The sequence below is a fragment of the Hippoglossus hippoglossus genome, chromosome 7 (genome assembly GCF_009819705.1).
Source record: "Hippoglossus hippoglossus isolate fHipHip1 chromosome 7, fHipHip1.pri, whole genome shotgun sequence".
Lineage (NCBI taxonomy): Eukaryota > Metazoa > Chordata > Actinopteri > Pleuronectiformes > Pleuronectidae > Hippoglossus > Hippoglossus hippoglossus.
Window position 1 is genome coordinate 22,464,608 of NC_047157.1, and position 15,033 is coordinate 22,479,640.

Here is a 15,033-nt window from a genome sequence, read left to right on the forward strand (position 1 = left end):
TACCACTACCACAACTCCAACTACCACAACAACTACTCCAACCACAGCCTCAAGTACAATGACAACAACTACCACTACCACAGCTCCATCTACAATGACAACAACTCTTGCTCTCCCAGCTCCACCTACAATGACAACAACTCTTGCTCTCCCAGCTCCACCTACAATGACCACAACCTCCGCTACCACAGCTCCACCTACAATGACAACAACTCCCGCTACCACAGCACCATCTACAATGACAACAGCTCCTGCTACCACAGCTTCACCTACAGTGACAACTCCTGCTACTACAGCTCCACCTACAATAACAACTACTCCGACTACCACGACCTCAACTCCCACTACCACCACAACTACTCCATCTACCACGACCACAACTCCAACAACAACTCCAACTACTACAACCACAGCTCCCACCACCACAACTACTCCAACTACCACTACGACAACTCCAACTACTACAACCACGACTCCCACTACCACACCTCCCACAACCACTACCACCACAACTACTCCAACTACCACTAACACAACTCCAACTACCACAACAACTACTCCAACCACAGCCTCAAGTACAATGACAACTACTCCTGCTACTACAGCTCCACCTACAATAACAACAACTACTCCGACTACCACGACCACAACTCCAACAACTACTCCAGCTACGACAACAACAACTTCAACTACCACAACTCCAACTACTACAACCACAGCTCCCACCACCACAACTACTCCAACTACCACTACCACAACTCCAACTACTACAACCACACCTCCCACAACCACTACCACCACAACTACTCCAACTACCACTACCACAACTCCAACTACCACAACAACTACTCCAACCACAGCCTCAAGTACAATGACAACAACTCCTGCTACCACAGCTCCACCTACAATGACAACAACCTCCGCTACCACAGCTCCACCTACAATGACAACAACTCCTGCTACCACAGCTTCACCTACAGTGACAACAACTCCTGCTACTACAGCTCCACCTACAATAACAACAACTACTCCGACTACCACGACCTCAACTCCCACTACCACCACAACTACTCCATCTACCACGACCACAACTCCAACAACTACTCCAGCTACTACAACAACAACTCCAACTACTACAACCACAGCTCCCGCCACCACAACTCCCACAACCACTACCACCACAACTACTCCAGCTACAACTACCACAACTCCAACTACTAAAACCACAACTCCCACTACCACAACAACTCCTACTACCACAACTCCAACAACTACGACAACAACAACTCCAACTACCACAACTCCAACCACAGCTCCCGCCACCACAACTCCCACAACCACTCCCACCACAACTACTCCAACTACCACTACCACAACTCCTACTACTATAGATAGTGGTAAAGCTGCCTGTAAAGGAGCGACAGGGAAGCTGGTCCCAAATCCCTTAGACAAAGGTTCTTTTTACAACTGTGGCCCTGTTAAAGAGCACCTCCAAAAGTGTCCAAAGGGATTGGAATTCAAGAACAGTGTCAAGAGATGCGACTATCCTTCTCCTTCTCCCACTACCACCACAACTACTCCACCTACAATGACAACAACTCCCGCTACCACATCTTCACCTACAGTGACAACAACTCCTGCTACTACAGCTCCACCTACAATAACAACTACTCCGACTACCACAACCTCAACTCCCACTACCACCACAACTACTCCATCTACTACGACCACAACTCCAACAACAACTCCAACTACTACAACCACAGCTCCCACCACCACAACTACTCCAACTACCACTACGACAACTCCAACTACTACAACCACAACTCCCACTACCACACCTCCCACAACCACTACCACCACAACTACTCCAACTACCACTACCACAACTCCAACTACCACAACAACTACTCCAACCACAGCCTCAAGTACAATGACAACAACTCCTGCTACCACAGCTCCACCTACAATGACAACAACCTCTGCTACCACAGCTCCACCTACAATGACAACAACTCCTGCTACCACAGCTTCACCTACAGTGACAACAACTCCTGCTACTACAGCTCCACCTACAATAACAACAACTACTCCGACTACCACGACCTCAACTCCCACTACCACCACAACTACTCCATCTACCACGACCACAACTCCAACAACTACTCCAGCTACTACAACAACAACTCCAACTACCACAACTCCAACTACTACAACCACAGCTCCCACCACCACAACTACTCCAACTACCACTACAACTCCAACTACTACAACCACAACTCCCACTACCACACCTCCCACAACCACTACCACCACAACTACTCCAACTACCACTACCACAACTCCAACTACCACAACAACTACTCCAACCACAGCCTCAAGTACAATGACAACAACTCCCGCTACCACAGCTCCACCTACAATGACAACAACTCCCGCTACCACAGCTTCACCTACAGTGACAACAACTCCTGCTACTACAGCTCCACCTACAATAACAACAACTACTCCGACTACCACGACCTCAACTCCCACTACCACCACAACTACTCCATCTACCACGAACACAACTCCAACAACTACTCCAACTACTACAACAACAACTCCAACTACCACAACTCCAACTACTACAACCACAGCTCCCGCCACCACAACTCCCACAACCACTACCACCACAACTACTCCAGCTACAACTACCACAACTCCAACTACTACAACCACAACTCCCACTACCACAACAACTCCCACAACCACTACCCCCACAACTACTCCATCTACCATGACCACAACTCCAACAACTACGACAACAACAACTCCAACTACCACAACTCCAACCACAGCTCCCGCCACCACAACTCCCACAACCACTCCCACCACAACTACTCCAACTACCACTACCACAACTCCTACTACTATAGATAGTGGTAAAGCTGCCTGTAAAGGAAAGATAGGGAAGCTGGTCCCCAATCCCTTAGACAAAGGTTCTTTTTACAACTGTGGCCCTGTTAAAGCGCATCTCCAAAAGTGTCCAAAGGGACTGGAATTCAAGAACAGTGTCAAGAGATGCGACTATCCTTAAAGAGTTGCAAGTTATATTTAAATATTTATTCTTATTAACTGAAGTAGTCACTATCACAAATTAGTATAAGTACAATTTCTTATGATCATTCAGGGGAATTCATTTAGTTGTTTGTTTTCAGCCTCACTAATCTACACATAATTTGAAAACACACTTCTAGATTATAGATGAAACTACGAACATTTACAGATTTATTTCCATAATCTCCCCATCACCAATCAAATGTCCTCTAATCCATGTATGTTTAATAAAAAACATTATTTATATTTATTTATTAACATGTCATACAAACAACTGTACTGTGTCATTACAACTGTTGTCCTGATTCTATCCTTATATCGTACCTGTATGTGTGTTTTTGGTCTCCTTTCCTTAATCATTTATCTAACTTCATTTGCTTCATTATATGGTTGATGCATACACACTGTATGTTGTGTAGGTGTATCTAACCCTATTCCATGGATATGTTCTTGTTGGTCTTTATTTAGCACTCAACTGACCAGATTTGTCTTACATGGTGACACAATCAATATTACTAAATAAATAATTCAATCATGGGTCAACTGAAAGTTTCTCACATTTTGTTTAGTTTTGTTTGAAGTTTGATTATTGGTTGGTTGTTATTTGTCTGTCAGATGCTTATGAGATAAAAGGGACCGTGGGAAAGAAGACCCTTCACTCAATTCCATTAAACTATTCCCAGATCACAATCTCTCTCTCTCTAATCTCTTCTTTTGCTGGTTTTATAACAGATATATCACATAATGATTGTGTCACTGACATGAAAAAACAGAATGTGAAGTGTATCCTTTTATTTATTCAAGTAAAGTCTTGTTTTGTGGCGGATATATAGAAGAAACCTGAACCTAAACCTAAAATCTTCATTGTATGCTGATGGAGCCCTGACGGAGAGGCCAAGTATATTTGGGTGTCATCGGCATCTGATCTGTGAGATCTAACGCTTTACTACAGTGATTGTGTTTGTAAACTAGAATATTACTTACTTACTTAGACATAGTACATGCAGGCTCTAAGTCGGTTAGAGGCAGCAGCGCAAACTGTCTGAATATCAAGATCCTGGGATCTGGTCGGTGAGATCTGACGCCTTGCTACAGGGATTGTGTTTGTAAGCTAGGATATTAGTGTAGATTTGATCAATGTGGATTCGAGACAAGCTGACTGTGAATGTGAGACCACGTTTTGACATTGTTTTGAAAGAAAAAATAATAATTAGCATCCTTCAAGACAAGATTGGAAGGACATAAGTCGGTACAGGCTGTACCGTGCTGTTCTTGGATAAACATCAATAACAACAACAATAATAAAAAGCATTGGACAGGCAATGCTGTCCCTGCGCCTGCTTTGTGTATCCCAATAAGCAATGCTAGCTTTTCAAAGTTGGAATAATGCCATTTCATAATGATGTCATGACATCGTTTATAACACTAGTGCAGTGACCGTTGAGTTACTGACATTGACAGTACTCCTACCACTGGTTTACACAAAACATGAGCATGTTTTCTACACACGGCTGAATGTAGGATGTACTGTAAAGGATGATATGGGTAGGATGTATGTACTTGTGTATGTGGCCAGAGACGATCACATTATTCATGTTGTATACTGTGTACTGTTCCAGGTCTGCCACTCTGCTCTCTAGTAGGCTACACGCTTGTCTTTGTCTGCGTTCTGGATCCGTGGAGCCTTCACCTCCTCGACCAGGTCAAGGATGCCCTCATGCTGCTTCCTCGGCGGACTGGTTCTTCTTGGGACCCATGTAGTCCAATGCTGCTAGGTCCTCTGCTAGTTGAGTTGATGGGTATTTTCATGCATTACATGTCACTGTTATAAGGGTTCAGAGTTGTGGTTGCAGACCTGGAAGTCCCTCTGTAGGCCAGCATTAGCGACTTGAATATAATTGTATCATAACTACTGTATAACTTGTACATACAAATCCATTAAAGAGAATTAGAAAAACTGAATGTTTTCTATATTATTTCCACAGTAAGTTTATCAAGCTAATTGGATTTTCAGGTGCATTAACCGGGAGTTACAAGCTTAGATTGCACCTCATGTTCTTCAGGTTAAGCAAAATCTTAATTTTAAAGGAAATTAAAAAAGAAAAATGTTGATTTTTCGAGAAATAATTAATGATTCTTGCTGAAAAAATAACACATGTTCAGTAGACAGATATTTATGAGTGTGCGCAATTTGATGCAGATCCAAGTAATAATCCGGATCCAGTGAATTTCAATGTGGTTTCATAAGGGGACTGTTGGTGAAGGTATGAGCCAGAACCACTCTCTGTATTAGAAGAGGAACTACTCTGCAATGTAAAAGGCATTAAGGTTGGAAAGAGCCTGCACTCAATAATGTTCTTTGTCGAATCCCTTGTTTAGCCTACCTTGGGCACATTGGAAGAATTTTAACAAGAATGTCAGAGACTAAAATGCTCAATAAAGCTTCTTTGTTCGAAATAGGCACAAAGTGAAATAACACCCTGATCAACATGACAACTAAAAAATACTGCTTCCAAATGTTTCAATCAACATATTTGTACATTTCAATAAACAACATATATTCATTCCATTTATAGAGAACATATTTAATTTCCAATTAAATTCAGTGGCCCAAAAGTGACATGTTTGATCCATGCTGTTTTCACTGTTGCAAATTAGCTATATATTGAATATAATATTTGGAGACAATCTTACCAAGACTCAGTCTCGTGTCTGGTTGAACAAAGGTTCCAGATTTCATATGTAGCATATTTTGAAGTCTAATACTTTAAACCGATTGGACCCTGATCACACTGATTCATCTTCTGCTACCTGGTCCTGTTTATATATTCATCACTCACCTGAGCTGTACATAATACCTCAATGCACTCCGATCACTTTAATCAGTCAGTATTTATCTACGTTCCTAGTTTTTACAGTCGTTATCCTTTTGACCGTCCTTTCAGTCACGTTCACTACTCTTACTTCTTGTTTTTACTCATCTTGACATGCTCCATTTGTCCTAGAATTGCCCTTCGGGGACAAAAGGTTGTTTTGAATTGAATTGAATTGAACATGACCGGATACATAGACTTTCAGAGACAGGTTGGTGCCAGGAGGCCACGACACCATGACAAGATAATCTGCATCCATAGATCATTGTGATATAACTTGTGTCTCAAACAACTCTTCACTTCACCACTGGTCTTTTTAACTATTCTCTGGCATCTTTCACATCTATTTGTTACAGCGTGTTGTCTTATGCAAAGCACTTCAGTGGTGTTGGAAATGTCCTATATAAATAAACTTGCTTTGTGTGAAAACACAAACTAACGTGTACGAGTAATCACATCTTTAGTTCATTACACAGTGTTTTAGTTCAGTCTATACACAAAACCAGTGCTGTATATATTATGTTTGTATACATATATTTATGTTTGTTAATCCTCAGTTCTGCATAATTTGTTAACATGGAGGAATAACAACAAGATGATAGGTAGGTGTTTCTAACCCAGTTGGGTGTGTGTGCCATTGTGTGTTTATATAATAGTTTCTGCACATGCCTTGTGTGATGATACTTCTTATATGTAAATTATTATTTCTTTTGTTATCCAAGCTAACCTTTAGTGTAGGTGTGTTCTTACTGGTTTAGTTTTAACCTGTGTAATTAGACATGCCTTTTATAATGATGATGGTGCTGTGGCTCCTCTCCACTTATCCTTGCCTTGTTCTGTTCATTTATTGTGGGTCTGTGTTTAACAGTTGTTGTACTTTTACATACATTACATCATATTGTGTTGACGTGTCAAACTTCTGTGTTGATTTCAGGAGGTTAACAACTGGGGGTGAAAACTCAGTATGATCTTTTCATTATGATATTTTAGCCACCTGAGGGACATAAGATGGATTTGTTGATTCTCAAACCATTTAAACAGACTGACCATGTCTCTGGTGTCAGTTTGTCATTTATGTCACACATCCCTCCTCTCATAATTATCCATTATATCTTTAGTGTCAAAATGAACTGTTCAAAAATTATCAACATGCTGAGGAATTATTTTGTACACGTTTTTAAATGTACTAAATGTTCCCCCGTCTCCTGACGTCAGGTAATTGAACTGTCTTTTGTCCACATTTCCGTCAGGGTTTAATTACTTTGGACATTGCAACACTGCATTAACTATCCACACCCAATGTAACTACCACTCCCTGGGAGCTGTCTACCCAATTTAAAAGGCAGAAACTCATCAGTCCTCCATCAGTCACAGTGGAGTCAGTAGATGCTTCTTTCACCATTACCTTTGTAAGTATCCCTTTTGCTTTGATTTGATTGTTCAACATTACTACAGATTTAACCGCTGCTGTACTATACTGGCTCTCTAACCAACTCACGTGCTGAGATTGTGTGATTATGATTATAATGATTGTCATTGAGCTTTATTATATTGTATTTATCTTTTTTGATTGATTTTCATTCTGTTTAGCTCAGATCAGACCTGGTAGTGTACGATAAATAGAAAAGATGTGATATTTAGGTAAGAGCTTTCCTGACCATGCAGAGCTGTCATCAAGGGAGATGCTATTTTTTTACAATGCAGCAGTCGGTTTCGCGATGTATATCTAAAAATGACACAATAATAAACAAATCAGCATAAATAGCATTATTAGACTGAAAAGCTAATTTAGTTGTTGGTTATAATGTAGTTCAAAAAATGAAAATAATTATAAAAACATCTAATTAGAATCTTACTAGAATTAAGTGAAAATGCTGAAATTAAATGAAATGCATTTCGAGTGCTCAGAGTGAAGATTTGTATGAATACCATGTTTTTCTTTGATAATACCGTTTCTAAAAATAAATTTTATTCTTTCTTTCTTTTCTTTCCATATAGTGACAACATGTGCAACATAATTCTGACAGCAGGTAAGGCTCACTAACCAAGTAAAACACATTCTTAAATATTCCACTCAACCAGATCTTACAAATATTTGTTTTATACTTTAAGTGACAAAAAGAAAAAAAGAAAGAAAAATAAATTTCAATGTGGATTTAGATGAACTGACCAGTTAACTTTTCTAGTTAACCTCATAATGATCCACTCTTTATCTTTGAAGGTCTCTGCCTGGTCATCGCCAGCTTGGGTAAGTGGCACTTATTAATCATAACAGTTCTTCCAGCCAATAAATAAAGTTCCTAAGTCAACAATTGATGAGAGTTTGATAAAACTGCTGTCTTTGAAAACCAATTCATTCTAATTCAAACTTTTTGTTATTCATGTCTCAGGCTCTTCCGAAAGGCTGGTGTGTTACTTTAACAGCTTGGCCGAAGATAGACCAGACGCCGGGAAGTTCACGATTGAGGATATCGATCCGAACAAATGTACCCATCTGATCTACGCCTTCTCTGACATCAATGAATTCAATGAGCTGGTCCCCACTAGAAGAGCAGAAATATTTCGCTATCCGGTGTTTAATGCGCTCAAAACCAGGTTAGAACATCAGCTTGTTCACATTTGTATAATCATGTAAAACTTTTTATTTTTCCAATAATTACTTAAATGTTATGCTCCCACAGAAATCCTTCACTCAAAACCCTGTTGGCTGTTGGTGGCCCAACCTTTAACAAAGAAAAGTAAGTTATACTTCTATAGATACATACGTACAAATACACAAAAAAGACTTTCACATTTGGGCATTTTTATGAGTCCAAAAACAAGTGTAAGCAGCACTAAAGTATGATGGTATTTGTAATGCTATGTCCATTCATGTTTTGTTTTTTTGTGATTTGCACATCCAGCATAATACATGGTTTAGATGAAGCAGCACATATGGTTTGTGCCAAGCCACTGCGGCGAGTGCAAACTGGGAGCAATGATCATTTAATAAGCTTTTATATTTTTATATGACTCCTACTTGTCTGTCCTGCTTTTTTTGTATTTTATTGTATATTACTAAAGATGTTAATAACTCCATATTATAATTAGTTATTGAGAGCACTGTGTTAAATGTTTTCAGATTCTCTACGATGGCGTCAACCACACAAAAGAGAACAACATTCATCCAGTCTGCTGTCGCACTACTGAGAATATTTCAGTTTGATGGGTTAAACCTGGACTGGATGTACCCTGTGGGAGCAGGAGGCGACCCAAACAACAAGCAGAAATTTACACTGTTGTGCAAGGTCAGACCCTTTCCTCTGGAACTCAAAGAAATATGCCATAGGATCTGTTTTTATAGGATGTTAGACTTGACTGAACTATGTTTTTGTTGTTGTTGTTGAGTAGGAGCTCAATGCTGCCTTTGAGACTGAAGGGAAAAAACATAAACGTGACCGATTAATCCTCACAGCAAGTGTCTCTGCTGAGAGAGAGGTCATTGATGCCAGTTATGAAGTCAAAAAGATTACCAAGTAAACTAATCTTTTATTTCATAAATATTTACATTACACCCATGATTATATGTCAAAGCACTTTGGTCAACATGACTTCCTCTCTATTCTAACAGGGACCTGGACTTCCTCAATGTGCTGACGTTTGACTTTCACGGCCCCTGTGAAGATGTCACAGGACATCACAGTCCCTTATACGTGGGATCCCACGATACTGGAGACAAAATCTACTATAATACTGTAAATACCATGATTCATACATAGATTGTCTGAACCCCTATCTATGAACAGATGCACTCTCATCTTTATTGTTTCCCCCCCCCCCCCCACACACACTTTAGGACTCTGCCATGCAGTATTGGTTGGACAACGGAGCACCTGCACATTTGCTAAATTTGGGACTAGCTGCATATGGGCGAGCTTTTTCCCTCTCCTCTGCATCCAGTGATGTTGGAGCTCCAGCCAGCGGCCCTGGTAAAGAAGGCTGCTACACTGGTGAAGAAGGATTCTGGGCCTATTATGAGGTATTATTATATTACTATGAGCTGGGAATGTAAGTAATTTATATTATTAGTGTTTATTGTACAATAAAGGTGGGATCAGGCCAAGCGTGAACCAACATTTACACACAGTGGGATTACAGCTACACAAGTTGAAAGTGTTTCAAGCATTGAGATACTTGTAATGAACCAAGAATCAGAATTGAGGACAAACCCAATTTCCGCTGTCTGTTGGCCCGTAACGTAGGATACAACTTGTGGACTGTGAAACACAAAGAACGAAGTTCTGGAAATATTCATCTCATTTAATTCCAGCTATGGGTTGCACATTACTATAAACCAAGATTAGAGTACTAGCATTAGCTGCCTTACTCAGTTAGTTCTGTCCGTTGCCCAGTGATTCCAAAAGCAAGCCAATAATGTGAGGTTCAATTTCGCGTCATGTTGGGTCTGAACGCACCATAAAGGTCTGAACTCTATTTCTTTGCATCTATATGTGTAATGTGATGCTTCTTTTCAGACTTGCCTTTATACGAAAGGGGAGATGGTCCAAAGGATTCCCGATCAGAAAGTTCCATATGCCATCACAGAAAACCAGTGGGTTGGATTTGATGACACACGCAGCATTAGTACGAAGGTAACCATCTGTTAAATTTAGTTATAACGATGCAAACGACTCACAACTCTGTTTAGACGTATACTGTGTTTTGTTAACATGCAGAAGTATTTTCCTCTTCGTCCTCTCAGGTCAGTTACTTAAAAGCAAAAAAATTTGGAGGAGCCTTTGTTTGGTCTCTGGACCTGGATGACTTCAGCGGAAATTTCTGTAACCAGAGCAAAAGTCCCTTCATCAGCCACCTGAATTCTCTCCTGGTTCAAAGTAAGACATTTTAAAAAGTGTGTGTAGTGAGGTAGTGATTTTTTTCCCAGATTTAATTAACAAGTTTTATCAGCTTTTATTGACTTGATGTTTTTCGTAGTAAATTTGTTTGCCGTTTCTGTTTTGTGCAAAAGGTTGTGTTCAAGGTGCCTGTAATGGACAGACGACGGGGCTGTTCCCCAATCCCTCAGACAAAACTACTTATTTCGACTGTTCAGTACCAGTGCTCCTAAGGTGTCCAGTTGGAGAGGAATTCAAGAAAAAAGACAGAAAATGCGAAACAACTACAACTACTACAACCACAGCTCCCACCACCACAACAACAACTCCTACTACCACAACTCCTACTACTATAAATTGTGGTAAAGCTGCCTGTAAAGGAGCGACAGGGAAGCTGGTCCCCAATCCCTTAGATAAAGGTTCTTTTTACAACTGTGGCCCTGTTAAAGCGCACCTCCAAAAGTGTCCAAAGGGATTGGAATTCAAGAACAGTCTCCAGAGATGCGACTATCCTTCTCCTTCTCCCACTCCCACCACAACTACTCCAACTACAATGACAACAACTCCTACTACTATAGATAGTGGTAAAGCTGCCTGTAAAGGAAAGATAGGGAAGCTGGTCCCCAATCCCTTAGACAAAGGTTCTTTTTACAACTGTGGCCCTGTTAAAGCGCACCTCCAAAAGTGTCCAAAGGGATTGGAATTCAAGAACAGTCTCCAGAGATGCGACTATCCTTCTCATTCTCCCACTCCCACCACAACTACTCCAACTACAATGACAACAACTCCTACTACCACAACTCCTACTACTATAAATTGTGGTAAAGCTGCCTGTAAAGGAGCGACAGGGAAGCTGGTCCCCAATCCCTTAGATAAAGGTTCTTTTTACAACTGTGGCCCTGTTAAAGCGCACCTCCAAAAGTGTCCAAAGGGATTGGAATTCAAGAACAGTCTCCAGAGATGCGACTATCCTTCTCCCACTCCCACCACAACTACTCCAACTACAATGACAACAACTCCATCTACCACGACTACAACTCCAACAACTACTCCAGCTACCACACCAACAACTCCAACTACCACAACTCCAACTACCACAACAACAACTCCTACAACCACAACTCCTACTACTACAAATTGTGTTCAAGGTGCCTGTAATGGACAGACGACGGGGCTGTTCCCCAATCCCTCAGACAAAACTACTTATTACGACTGTTCAGTTCCAGCGCTCCTAAACTGTCCAGTTGGAGAGGAATTCAACAATAAAAACAGCAAATGCGAAACAACTACAATTACTATAACCACAACTCCCATTACCACCACAACTACTCCATCTACCACGACCACAACTACAACAACAACTCCAACTACCACAACTCCAACTACTACAACCACAGCTCCCACCACCACAACTACTCCGACTACCACGACCACAACTCCAACAACTACTCCAGCTACGACAACAACAACTCCAACTACCACAACTCCAACTACTACAACCACAGCTCCCACCACCACAACTACTCTGACTACCACGACCACAACTCCAACAACTACTCCAGCTACGACAACAACAACTCCAACTACCACAACTCCAACTACGACAACAACAACTCCAACTACCACAACTCCAACTACGACAACAACAACTCCAACTACCACAACTCCAACCACAGCTCCCGCAACCACAACTCCCACAACCACTCCCACCACAACTACTCCAACTACAACTACCACAACTCCTACTACTATAGATAGTGGTAAAGCTGCCTGTAAAGGAAAGATAGGGAAGCTGGTCCCCAATCCCTTAGACAAAGGTTCTTTTTACAACTGTGGCCCTGTTAAAGCGCATCTCCAAAAGTGTCCAAAGGGATTGGAATTCAAGAACAGTCTCCAGAGATGCGACTATCCTTAAAGAGTTGCAAGTTATATTTAAATATTTATTCTTATTAACTGAAGTAGTCACTATCACAAATTAGTATAAGTACAATTTCTTATGATCATTCAGGGGAATTCATTTAGTTGTTTGTTTTCAGCCTCACTAATCTACACATAATTTGAAAACACACTTATAGATTATAGATGAAACTACGAACATTTACAGATTTATTTCCATAATCTCCCCATCACCAATCAAATGTCCTCTAATCCATGTATGTTTAATAAAAAACATTAATTATTTTTAATTATTAACATGTCATACAAACAACTGTACTGTGTCGTTACAACTGTTGTCCTGATTCTATCCTTATATCGTACCTGTATGTATGTTTTTGGTCTCCTTTCCTTAATCATTTATCTAACTTCATTTGCTTCATTATATGGTTGATGCATACACACTGTATGTTGTGTAAGTGTATCTAACCCTATTCCATGGATATGTTCTTGTTGGTCTTTATTTAGCACTCAACTGACCAGATTTGTCTTACATGGTGAAACAATCAATATTACTAAATAAATAATTCAATCATGACTCAACTGAAAGTTTCTCACATTTTGTTTAGTTTTGTTTGAGGTTTGATTATTGGTTGGTTGTTATTTGTCTGTCAGATGCTTATGAGATAAAAGGGACCGTGGGAAAGAAGACCCTTCACTCAATTCCATTAAAATAGTGTATCCTTTTATTTATTCAATTAAAGTCTTGTTTTGTGGCGGATATATAGAAGAAACCTGAACCTAAACCTAAATTCTTCATTGTATGCTGAGATACTGAACACTCAGCTTTCACCTAAAGCAGAACTGATGACAGACAGGAATTATGCAATGTTTGGGGCAGTCCGGTAACCATCAAACTCTCACACTAAAAACACACAACAGAGCAAAACATGTAAGACATCTGTGACCCATGATAAATAATAAACCCCTACACATGTCACAGACATCATGTTAAAGCAACTACTGACAGCAGATTAATTCCCCGAGCTGCATACCCTTCAAGTTGCAGATGACAAAAGATTACAATTTAACTCGTTTTTAACAACAATTTTTATTGGGATTTTTGACATTGAGCAAATAATTCATAAGAGAAAAGGGAAAATCAGAGGAACAGGAGTAAATAAATAACAAAATAAGTAATGAATTTAATCAATTGCTAGCAAAATAGACACAAATTTTAGATCAGATAAATTCCTATTCACATGTATAAAACAGCAGAGCCTGAAGGTGCAGAACTCAGCACTAGTTACACATTTCGGACAATACTACGGTGAACTGTGAATTCACGTCAGATATGATGTGAGAGAGCTGAGGAACGTATCCAGACACAATCAGAAAAAGAGAGAAAAATTTGTGGATGAAAAAATACATTTTAGGAAATGTGGGAAGAGAGGATATCGTCTTATATAGGTAGAGAGTTGGTTGGAGTTTCCAGTTTAATAATATCCCTTTACGTGCTAGAAGGGTTGCAGACTTTCTCATGATATATTCAGAGCCTGTTGGAACGGGATCTGATCCTTTTATTCCAAAGACAAGTATCCATAGGTCTCCCTATAATGACAGATAGTGCAACTGACATTGAATGCATGCACACTTTGTATTTAGTTACATTTTGCAAAGCCAACCAGTGCACCACTTTGAACTGTAAACGCTTTGTTCAGGAAGATTCTTCCATGATAACTTTACCCAAATCATTTTCCCAGGCTGTTTTCATTAGGAAATACAATCTAAGGGTGAGAAAGTGTTACGGACAATAGATGTGCCTCTTTTTGTAAGGGCTGAGTACATGAGCGGCCATTTATTTTCCGATAAGGGTTCAGTACACAAAGGCAAAGAGACAAGGCAGAGGTATCAAAATCGCGAGGCTAAGGCTAGCTCGCTAAACACAAGACGTGACTAGACGTGAATACAAGGCTGGAACTCTACACACGAGACCAGTCGATCTGGCTCAGAACAGGAGGAGACGCAGACCATATATACTAACTGAAGCGGGGGTTCACTAGACGCAGGTGTAACACAATAGGGGAGGGAAGGTAATCAGTGAGACACACGAGGCCGGAGTGAGGTTACCTAAAAGACCAGAGAAAAAAGAATGAGTGTCAATGTAAAACAGGAAGTGACATATAACATGAAACAGGAAATACTGCGCACGTGTGTGTGTGTGTGTGTGTGTGTGTGTGTGCAGAACCATGACACTTTTAATCTGAGGATTAAACAGAAGAATCCCATAGATCCATGTCGCTGCTCAGAGT

At 40.4% G+C, this 15,033-nt stretch overlaps 1 protein-coding gene across 1 annotated transcript; it reads left to right on the forward strand.

The window, feature by feature from the left end:
* The first annotated feature begins 6,563 nt into the window (after positions 1-6,563).
* Positions 6,564-12,604, forward strand: LOC117765031 (chitinase-3-like protein 2). The gene is made up of 15 exons (XM_034591246.1): positions 6,564-6,574; positions 7,971-8,002; positions 8,194-8,220; positions 8,363-8,567; positions 8,654-8,710; positions 9,094-9,259; positions 9,363-9,487; positions 9,583-9,706; positions 9,808-9,990; positions 10,487-10,603; positions 10,714-10,846; positions 10,993-11,121; positions 11,532-11,667; positions 11,755-11,994; positions 12,523-12,604. The coding sequence occupies exons 2-15, from the start codon at positions 7,978-7,980 to the stop codon at positions 12,602-12,604; spliced, it is 1,749 nt and encodes a 582-aa protein (XP_034447137.1). The 5' UTR covers positions 6,564-6,574; positions 7,971-7,977.
* Positions 12,605-15,033: the final 2,429 nt, after the last annotated feature.